General features: G+C 35.1%; 2 protein-coding genes across 2 annotated transcripts in view; one reads left to right on the forward strand and one right to left on the reverse strand.

Moving 5' to 3' along the window:
* The window catches only part of LOC126633088 (putative disease resistance protein RGA3), a 118,089-nt gene that overhangs the window by 17,012 nt on the left and 89,077 nt on the right, over positions 1–12,000 (reverse strand). The window lies entirely within an intron of this gene.
* Positions 6,158–7,392, forward strand: LOC126633097 (transcription factor HEC1-like). The gene has a single exon (XM_050303656.1). The coding sequence runs from the start codon at positions 6,467–6,469 to the stop codon at positions 7,202–7,204; it is 738 nt and encodes a 245-aa protein (XP_050159613.1). The 5' UTR covers positions 6,158–6,466; the 3' UTR covers positions 7,205–7,392.

The following is a 12,000-nucleotide window of genomic DNA, read 5'->3' on the forward strand; positions in this document are numbered from 1 at the left end:
CTTATCTCCCATTGCCTAAATATGAAACACATTATGGGGCAATTACATTTTACCACCTTGAAGTTTGCTTCATATAACACTTTGCATCCTCTTGTTTCAAATGTCTATTTTATACTAGCAATATTTCACATTAAATTAATTTGAACAACAAAAATAGAAATTTAAACTCAGATTAATAGGGAGAACACGTTTATTCATCGAATTGACTATGCCAAGCCTTGAATCTTTTTATTCTTCGTTCAGTTCTGTGTAAATGAGCTTTTGGATGGTGATCAAGGAAGTGTCTCAAATGGAAATGCCACTTGAATATATACATACCTGACAACGTACAAGCTTAATGCTACAGTATGTATACCGTCTTTTGGTTGATTGAACAAAATTTTGAATGAATTTTGAAATATTTATAGAATTTGTTTTCAACTTTAAAACTGACGTCTTTTGTGTTTGTGTTGTGTAGAGATGTGTTAAAAGGGCCGCTTGGTCCGGGCGGCCCGTATGAGCCCGGGTTGGTAAAGAGTGGCCACTAAACAAGCTGGCCTGGCTTTTTTATTTTAAATAAATAAAAAGTTATTTAAACTTTTTTTTTGGCTTATTTTATCAACTCCCAACATATTGTTGAATGCACCTTACAAACTTAATACACCTCACATTTGTTTTTTTAATTAAAATTTATCTTAATACACCCCACTTACTTTTCCATAATACCCTCACACCCCACACCTCAACATACACCCCACGTTTTCTACATATACCCCCACACTCTTCATATCTTAAAAAAGAAAAAAAATTTAGCCCTCCCCCTTCTCCAGCAAGAACCAGCCACAATTATTCTTCTTCTTCTTCCACGCCATGCCAAATGTTGATTCAAGAGTAACATTGCTTTGATTAAAAACTTGAGGTTACAACATTTAAAGGAAAGACCAGTGCTTCAGTTCCTCCATTTCTTTTTGTTTGGACTTCAACCCAGGATCAGTAGGACAATGTTGTGAAACCTAAAAGATGTGTACACAAAAGAAAGGGACAACCTTTCAGAGCTCTCCTCGAAAATATGTGGAAACCATATATCCTTAAAGCAAGACTTGCAAATGAGGGCCTTTGTATTGCTTCTCTGAGCCGAACATCCAACTAATAAGACTAATTAAGGGGTTACTTGATTTGGTAAATAAGATTGATTTGATTGAAGGAAACAATTTCAGAAAGATGGCAACTGCCCAAGTAGGAATATGAAAATGGGGACAAAAGTTGGGATTAATTGATTGAATATCAATCATCAATGTGAAGTGTATTTGGTTTTGGATTAAGATTCTCTTATGAATATTGTTTTCAGTCAATGTCCTTGTAGATTTATTGATTAGGGTTTTGTTCTACGTACAATGGAGAGTGAATGGTTTTGAGAGTTGAAGAAGATAAATAATATTGAGATGTGTTATTTGGGATGTATTTATAATTATTTTAATTTTTTTATAATCTTATGAAGTCGAAATCAGTAATTGCATATTAAGGCATACAAGTCATTTAACATTAAATTTTAATTTGAGGTGTATTCAACATTATGTGGGGTATTAATAAAAAAATGCTTTTTTTTTATCAAGCTATTTATTAAAAGTTTTAAACTAACTAATAATTATTAGCTCTATTATGTATGTTTGTACCTTAACAAAATGCATGATATTGTCAATATGTAACAATCTATCAATTAAAAATGGGATGGTCAAATGACAAGCTCGAGCTAGCCCATGTCGGCCAGCCAACTCTTATGAAACGGGTCGACCAAGACTTATTTAAACATGATTCAACTTGTCCGGTCTTATCTAAGTGAATCAAAACTTGAAGCGTTACATTACGTGTTGCAAACTTGCAATAAGATAAATGATCAATCATTCCTTTAAAAACACTCCGAAGGATCAAAGAGTGATAACTTGACAAATGTTATATATAGTTTGAGAACTGAACTGAACAATACGAGCGCAAGTTCATGTGTAATTTATGCAATTAACCCTTATTGTTGATGTGAAGTATGACATCATGATCATCATAATTCATGTCCTTTTTTTTTTGTCGAAATAATTCATGTTTGAAGCCAAACAGATTAGAAGGATGTCGTATAACACATACTCCAATGTGACCAAATCTCAATACTTGCTGTTTTAGACAAAAAAAACATCATGTGAGATCACCGAACACATCACGTCGCAAACACCTCCAAATAAGCAAAACCCTTTTATCAGCGGAGTAGGATTCTCTGTTTTTTTTTTTTTTCCTTCTTCTTCTTTCGTCTCCTATTTAAATGGTCAAGATTAAGTCATCTTAATATCTTATATTAACTTTTTTTTTATAGAGAAAAAAAAAGACAAAATAGAAAGTACGAGAAGAGGAGAGAAGGAAGAAAATCATACTCCATTTCCAGCACAGCACAAGACAACAGCAACGGTAGTCCGTGGACCAAACCAAAGTGCCTTCTCTTCCTTTCTCCTCGACCACGACCCTTTTTTCCCCTTCAAAAAAGAGGACACTGGGAGTTGCCAAAATCTCGAAAACGAACACACCAAACTTCGAACCCAAACAAGTGCACTAGATGCTGTTTGACTGTCTGATTTGCCCAGTTGGTCCACCAGAAAAAACTGCAACGCATCACCCAATCTGAAAAATGATGAAAATCCTGCAGAGAGAGAAAAACAAAGAGATCAAATAGGGGACCATTTCTCATTAAATATAAAATGTAGGGTAAATTATATTTTTATAATAATTTGTAGTGTGGAAGGAGTAGAGGGTTGGGGGGGGGGGGTTATACTTTGAGCACTGCTAGCTTGACTTATTATATATTCGTTGGTCGTCAACAACACGACGTTGTAACATTATATATATAATAATAACAATTGACAATTTATTATGAAAATATTATTTGGTAGTATAATTTTTATTTATTTAACATATGTGAATAACTAAACATCCTCTAAATTTAATAAATTTTTTAGAGAAGATAACAAGCATAAACGGTTCTACTTATAATTTAAACAGTGAAACAATGTCATGTCCTGGAGGTAAAATATGGTTCTTATTCATGAGAAAACGTGTTTGGTTGTTGGGTTTGGAGTATTATTATAGTATGGCTAAGCTATGTACAAGTATTATAAATATTTGATGTGGGGAAGAAGATAAGGTGGTGCAACCAGTGATAATGCAAAGTTAAAAATTCCACCCAATAGCCATTTAGAAATACGATTTAGTGGTATTTCTCTTCACTTATAAATGAGAAGTCTTACGACATTTTGAATTCCAGTCTAGTTTAACAAAATTCGGAAATATTTGCCTACCCCGAGTTTTGATGGCAGAGTTGGCGCAAACGTATTGTTGACATAGATGTATTGAAACAATGTTTGTTAACAAAACTTACAGCATCTCGAAGAGAAATTTTAAATTTTGTTAAACTAGTAAGTGAACAGTGTCAAAAAATTATTTTAGCTACTCAATTTAACTTTTCATCTCTAACAACATTATGAAACTTTGAATATTTTATTATTAACCATTCAAACCCAACCCACTCACTTTTTAAAACAACCTTTACTATCTTCCTTTTCTCCTTCTCAAGGGTCCACCTTTGATTTTTATTTTTTTTTAATATTTAGCAAGTGAATAGTTGCGGTCTAAATTTAAAGAGTAGCACAACTGATCCTTATGAGCATGGATAAAGTTCTTAATTTTTCAATGTGAGATTCATTCTCTAAACATGCTCATTCACGTGTGCCACAGTTTAATGGTAATACGTAAACAATATATATATATATATACACATATATTCAGCGATATGAGTTGTGAGATCATGTCTATCATTGTCACATCCCCGCCCGCACCCCCACCATATCCCGGACTTAACTCCACCGTAGTACGATATTGTCCTCTTTGGGTCCCGACCACTCTCTCACAGTTTTGTTTCTGAGAACTCACACAAGAACTTCCCAGTGGGTCACCCAGGATCCAAGGATTGCTCTCGCGCGAACTCGCTTAACTTCGGAGTTAAGATGGAACCGAAAGCCAATGAGCTTCCAAAAGACCTCGTGCTAGGTAGAGATGAGAATATACATATAAGATTTATATGATTCACTCCCCTGTGTGATGTGGGATGTTACAATCCACCCCCCTTAGGGGGCCTATATATATATATATATATATATAAGACTTACAAGATCCACTTTCCTGTGCGATGTAGGATGTTACAATCATTGTCCTTTAGTACGACTATACAGAAATTTAAGTTTTCACCATAAAACCTCTCTCTTATCAATAAAAAGTGTTATATATAATCGATGTACATGTAAACAAACATTTGATTGTAGCAAGAGCATTGTTACTGTATCAAATAACTATAGGTCCGCAAATAAAAGGTTTTACATTCGACTTGATGATCATCACAAGCTGCAGGCTGCATGGTATTGGTAATTGTATGGTCCGAGCGTGATGGGAATTCAAGCAAATGAATCAGGAGGCCTTAGGCATCATAATACCTGATCCATCTCGAACGCGTTCCCAAGCAACAAGAGAAGAGAAGATGGGTTTTTTATGAAAGATTTTTCAATATGATGGGTAAGCGAGGTGGTACATTACGTGTTATTATACAAATTGTAAGATATGTGTGTAAAAAAAATTAATAACTTAAAAAATAAAATTTCTCACCACTCATATAAAAACGTGATGTACCACTCCTGCTCCGATCATAATGAATTTTTTTTTTAAGATTGTGCTACCATCATACAAAAAAATACAAAACCTTAGCTAGCTAAATCATATCACGTCACATCATATCACATCATATCACATCATATATGTGTGGAGCCAAAACCCTAAATATTTACAAGCTACATTATATAGGACTCTCCAATTGGACCATTGCCAAAGGCAACAAGCCCACACCCACACCCACATCACCGGCCTGATCAAACGGCATCGTATTCCCACCGCCAGCCAGGAAAGGAAAGGAATGTATCGGTCATTTACAAGGGGGGTCTGGTGAGATTTCTGACCCCTGTCATGTGATTGTGGGGCTTTGGCCTTAAAAGAAAGTGAAGTTTTTAAGGGCAAAGTTAGGCCATCACAGTTGACTGTTGACAGTTCCACTCAAATGGTGTTTTTCTGTTTGTAAACACACTTTCAGGAAAAAAAGAAAAAAAAAAGATTCATCCACCCCCAAAAGCACTTATTGTGTGCTAAGTGCTTCTTCAAACAGTTGGTAGATCTGAAACCTTTATCTTTCATCACATTTACCACTTGTACATTTGTGTGGTACTATTGCTTCTATTTTGGTGTAAAGACCTAGATTTATGGTGAGAATCACCGAAACTAAAATGACCATCTTCTGCATTTGATTAGGGTTTTTGGTCATTGGACAATTGGTACTGCATGTAAGTGCTAGGTGGGTCCCACTCGTTAATCTAAGGGTCCAGATGGAAATGATGGACAGCATGCTCCGCTGTGATGCTCTTCCAAATCCAGGAAGCAATAATCAGATATCAACCTTTTAACTTTTTCATCTCCCTTCCGAAAGAAGAAATTGTTTCCCAATAAAGAAAGGAACCAAAAATCAAGGCAGGAAAAAAAGAAGATCTAACAGCTTTGTTACTTTAAAAGATTGACCACAAAATTCCAAGAACATATACGTGAGGACGCTAATTTCTGGTTTCTCGTGTGGATGTCGACTCTAGTTATTGTAATAATTTCGGACCCAAGCTCCTCTTCCCTTACTAATAATAGTTTTTTTTTTTTTTTTTTTTAAGAGATAATTTTTTATACCACCTATGGGTTTTTTTTCTGGACGATATACCACGGTTTATGAGAATTAAGGGCAGTAATTGTAACGTCACTTCAGTACTTCACCATGTAAGTCAAGCCTATATTTATACAAATATTATAAAACATTCGATTTGACGTGAAGGAACCTAAAATTGGGAAAAGGATCTCACATTTAGGGATTATGTGATCGTGATCGTACATCATGCGATCAATTTTCGTTAGGTACTATTTATATTTCATTTTCAATTTTAAAATGATTTATGATCGCACGATATATAATGAACGATTACAATCACAAAATTCTTAGGATCCCAAAAAAAGGATCCGGCGACGATCCTTTTCCCTAAAATTGGTGGCTCCATATATTGTTCCCAGGGTACTGGTGGTCTGTTAATATATTTCATTCACTCGTTTTCTTCGGCTTCTCTTCTCTATTACCATTGTGTATTTCTCTCCTTCACTACTCCACACTGCACATTTTCTGATAAACTCCAGTAACTCTTTATCTTCGCCATCCCTCTGCACCTCCTCCAGTACTACTTTCCATCACTTCTCAGCCTTCAAACCCTACTTCCCCTTGCTTTTCTCTTTTCTTCTTAGACACTCAAGACACTTTAAATTTTATTTTTCTTACCAGTTTATATAATTTAAAGAAAATTATAGGCTTCGCATATATATAGCAATGGATATTGGCCAGTACAAATCAGAGGAGCAGATGGAGATGACGATGATGATGATACAAATGGAAAAAATCTCTGAGCTCTGCGGTGCCTACAATGTGGTTTCCGACCTGCCGCCGTCCGATCACAATTTCTCATCCACCACAACTAGTCCTAATAGTCTCAAGGCCACCATGTCACATTACACCGACCAAAACACACATAATAATAATATTCATTCACCAAACTCACAATCCTTCCTAAACCTCCCAACAATCCCATCCACCATTTCATTCACCAACACAAACCCTACTGACCAAACAAACGGCACGTCACCGTCGCAAAAACGTGCTTCGATGGCAGCCATGAGGGAGATGATATTCCGGATTGCAGCCATGCAGCCGATCAACATCGACCCAGAATCCGTTAAGCCACCAAAGAGAAGGAACGTGAAGATTTCTAAGGACCCTCAGAGCGTGGCGGCCCGGCATCGGAGGGAGAGGATTAGTGAGAGGATTAGAATCCTGCAGAGACTTGTCCCGGGCGGGACAAAAATGGACACCGCTTCCATGCTAGATGAGGCCATTCACTATGTCAAGTTTTTGAAGACTCAGGTCCAAACGCTGGAGAGAGCTGCGACTAATAGGCCTACCGGGATTGGATTTCCTGTGGCCATGTCTAGTCGGAGCTACATTTCTAACTCTATGTCTGAGGTTTACGAAGCTTATCATCATCAGAATGTGCAGCATTTCGATCGGTGACGCTTAATTATTGATTAATAATTAGTCCAACTGGTTAATTGTTTGATTCTGGGGTTGTAAATTAGGAACATGCATGAAACTATTGTGATCTTCGTCGATCTTACATAGTTTTAAGCTTACTTGTAATCCATGTTCTCTTTTCTATTAATTAAATAATAACATCCCTTGGTTTTCATGAAAGAGAGAAATTGGCAAAAATTATTGTTTGAAACCTTAATTATTGAATCAACTTTAAATATGTCGTCGAATTAGACAAGGATTGTCTGTCATCTTATTTCTGGTGCTCTTTCATGCCCTTCTGTTTGTGTGGTCACTGTTAAACTACGTCAATATTTTATATTGTTTTTTTATAGAGATAATAAGATAAAAAATGAATAATAATATAAAATGTTGACTTGGTTTAACCGTGACTACACAAAACAAAACAGAAAAGCACAAAAAGACACCAGAAGTAGAGGGCAAACAATCCTTATCCGTCGAAATTTAGTTACCAGTGTACGTAGTAGATATTTAATAATTTTATTGTTAAAATTCAATTTTAATCATTTTTTTTTATCAAAGAGAGCTTCATGTAAAATCAAAGAATTATGAAAAATTGCAGTTGGGGAATCATGTGTACTTTGGCATATGGTCCTTGGGAACATACAATAATGTACTATAATCTTTAGTGAGTTGTCAGGTTTAGGAAACTAGGATGTATCTTTATGTGCCTGGTAAGAAGAAAAAAAATCAAGAGAGATAGCAGGTTTGGTATTACTGTACTTTAAAAAAAATTGCTTATGTTATGCTGTAGGAATAAACTTATTTTTGTCGTTTCACGTTTTCAATTTTTGTTTTCACCTAAAACTGTAAAAATAAACTATTTTTAAATATTTATTAAACATTTTTTTGAACTTAATTTTTTTTATACCCACTTTTCAGAACTAGCAGCTTGGTCATGATAACAATAATGTTGATGGACCCTGCGTGCAATGGAATGGTTGGAAAAAAATATTGTTGACACGGGGAAGTTCAATTATTTTACAAAATAAATCTCATTTTATCTTATCATCTGACACGATCATTAAACGTGTATTTTTTTTATCAAAAAGTTAATTTCACATTTATCCGAGTAGTACATTACTCTTTTTATGATACACTAGAAAATCCGTTGAGATTATATATACAAATATAAACAGTTTAAAATACCAATAAATTTTGAGCATGTATTCCATGACAGCATATATTATTCAAAGTTAGGGAGAGATACATAGCAAGTAGGATGGGAGGAGAAGAAGAAGAAGGAAAGAGATATGAAATTAATATTATGATTGTGAATTATAGAGAATGCATGAGAGGTCCACGTGAAGTTCTCTGACATAACGGTGGTGGTAGCTTTTACGATTAGGCAAAGTGATAATGTTGTTTTCAGCCATCACCACTTCGCCACCCTTCCCGTTACGAACACGTGAACTCTATTCCACATGGCAATCCTTCGTGGCTCTTAATAGTGCCAACACATCACAACACAACACTTGCTGCACTCCCCTTAAACTTTGTTGCCGTTGCAGAATGTATGCGTCTCAGTTCTTGATAAGAATTAGTACAGTGCACAGAAATATTAAATTTGATGATTTAATTCATTAACCCCAATATGTTTTAGGAGTGTAAAACACCTCACAGGTGCCACTTTCCTATGACTTGCTACTGAATTTGCATAGGGACGCGGGGCTTCTGGAGGCATTCAAGGGTTAAAAATATTCAAGACTTTCTATTTCTGGAGGACTTCCACACCTTTCTAAATTTCTAATTTTAGGGTTCTTATCCATTTTTGTCTGAGACGTGCTATAAGGTGCAACCTCGGAAGCAACTCGAAGGGGTTTCTCTTTTCGCATGAGATAATATTGGGCACCTCTTAAGTTCCTGAAAGAATTCAAACCCTATATAAAATAAAATTAAAATACAAGTTTGAAGATGGTAATGACAACAAATTTAAGAGGAAATATACAGATCACTTTTGTTTAATACTATATTGTATGCATTCCAAAAAGGGGTCGATAGACGATGAATGTTAGTTAAGTTGGTAAAGATCGTTCTTTTTACTAGATTAAGGTCTAATTAATTTCAAGTTTCGTTGCCAGCAATCTCTCTTGATGGAGCTCTATAAAAACAAAACAAAAAAAGACCCTTTATAAGTTCTCAAATAAACTTGTAGAATACTTTATTGTCGTGATTCGTGAGATGAGGTAGTCTCCCCTCCCGCTAAACTTTCTGTTATTGAAAAAGGGTGATTCGTGAGATGAGGTAGTCTCCCCTCCCGCTAAACTTTCTGTTACCGAAAAAGGGGTCAATATTGTTTGCAAATATAGTAAAGAGAAATGAAGGGTAGGTTGCTTCCCAATGGAGGATCTAAAGAGGGAAGTGCTAATGTCTCAACACCCCAAAAAAAAAAAAAAAAAAAAAACCATTTATTCCCTACATCCACAACATTCCAACCAAATCTAACACAATCTAGGGGAAATAAAAAATAAGGGAAACATAGACATGATAATATATAGATATTAACAACTTTTACTAAATAAGAATGGTCAAACAAAAAACAATGAGAAGACCCATGTCATGTGAGACATATGGCTATGGTCCCCAACATCCTCATCCTCAAGGTCGTCTTCAATGGAGTAAGAGGTGTCCCCTTGTCCTACGAATACAAAGCATAGACCCTTCCAAAACGCACAAGTGCTTTGCATCTCGTTCATACATCCACTTCATGCACCAAAGCAATGAAATGGTTCAATTTCTAAACCCTACAACCAAAAACATGAATTTGGTGTCAATTTAAGTAATTACATGCATTAGAGAGATTAGTGTTCTTTCTTGTTTTTATCGGAAATGTAATTAAGTGACAGAATGAGTAACATGCATTATCAGATTAAAATATAAAACGTGTAACATGATTTTATTTAGAATTCAAATTTTTAATTTTATGTTATGTTTTACAGAACAAAACAAATTGCATGTGAAATGTGAGTGCGGAATTGCCCTAGTATATAGCGTCCTTCTTTCATCTTTTTTCCTGTTTTCAAAATTTCTTTTATAATGTATGGTTTAGTGTAAAAGTGTCGTTTCTATAAATAAATAAAAAGCCAAGATGCTATAGGTGAATTCACATCGAGTCCTTATAATATTGGAGGAGTATATTGATTTTGAGAACTGTTATTAGCATTTTAAAAATTTAAATTTGTACTTTCTTACAAATGTATTTTTCTTTCTAAATGTAAAAAATTTACAATACCAAATCAAAATTTTAAAATGTCAATAACGATTTCCTTAATTTTTGTTGTTAAATTTGTGTGTGGGGGTGGTTTAGATAAAATTAAGGGTAGAATATGCAAAAGATAAGGCCAACCAAATGAGTAATGACTAGAGTCCAAAAAGTGGGACTAAGACACGTTAGTTGGTCGGATTAGATTTGGTAGGGGCCCACTAGGAGAGTGACGGAGGGTGACACAATCTTAATCTCTTGGCCGAATATTCCGAAAAAAAGATCATTGTCCGATCATTTTCTTATTGTTCCTAGAGATTATGTGATTTCATCCATTCATCGTATATCGTGTAATCATAAATTATTTTAAAATTAAATATAAATAATACCTAACGAAAAAGATCCGGATCAGATCACGATATACGATAAATAAATGAGATCACGGGATCTATATGATTCCTTAGAAAAAGATCCCGCGAGGATCCTTTTCCCAATATTCCTCCTCCCTCTGTCCTTTCTCGCTGGTGGTATGTATTTCAACACAAAACTCCACATCGAATCTGTCCCAATCCCACTTATAGAAGTATGGATAAACCCACCTCTCATTGTCACAATGAGTAATGCTACTCGACAGATTTTCAGCGTGCCGAGAATATGGCCGGATACATCTAAATAACAATACAATTGATTGAAATGTTCAACTAATTGTATTATGACATGTTCAACTAATTGTATTATGACATATAGTGTACCAGACCCTGTTCTCATCATACTGAAACATTTATCCTTTCTATAAGAGATGTTCTACTTTGCATTAATACAAATTATTGAGCACTTTAGTCTTAGCCAATGGGATTATGTCGCATTTTCCTGAATGATGCAACATTATGTGATTCAATTGTTGGTTATAGAGTATTGAGCTGTTAGGCAATTTCATTGTCGATTTAGGAGTATTGAGTTGTTAGACAATTTGATTGTCAATTCTAGAGTATTGAGCAGAAGATTACACCTACGAGTTAGGTTTCCATATTTGCATGATTAAATGTTACTTGGGGACGCACAAAATAAATTACATGCATTACTGTCACACTCTTTAATATACAAGTATATCTCACTTAAAATGGCGATGCCTACTTTTGTTAGGAAGTGTATTAATAAAGTAGTTTGTTTTGTGTAAATAGGATTATTGTCGTGGGTTAAACCAAAATTAATGGAAACGTCGAAAAGGAGGTGAAAGCTTCACAATGAAATTGTAACTAAATTGCTATAAAAATAAAGGGATGTCATGCTCAACTAATTTGAAATGTTTCTTCTTCTTCTGTTTTTTTAATTTTTTTTTCAAAGTCATTTGGGTGTACCAAGTCAATTTTTGGGTGTATTTAGAAGATGCCATCTTTTACTGCCTTTGCGCGAGGCCTGGTCATACTTCCACGCTGAAAATATTTCAGATCAGAGATTGCAGACCACGTGAAGGCCCAATGTTTATCAATGGTCATGGGACTACCCGTCAATTTCAGCAAAATTGGGATAAAAAAAGGGCAACCTTTAGACCATC

Source organism: Malus sylvestris, chromosome 8, assembly GCF_916048215.2.
Source record: "Malus sylvestris chromosome 8, drMalSylv7.2, whole genome shotgun sequence".
NCBI lineage: Eukaryota > Viridiplantae > Streptophyta > Magnoliopsida > Rosales > Rosaceae > Malus > Malus sylvestris.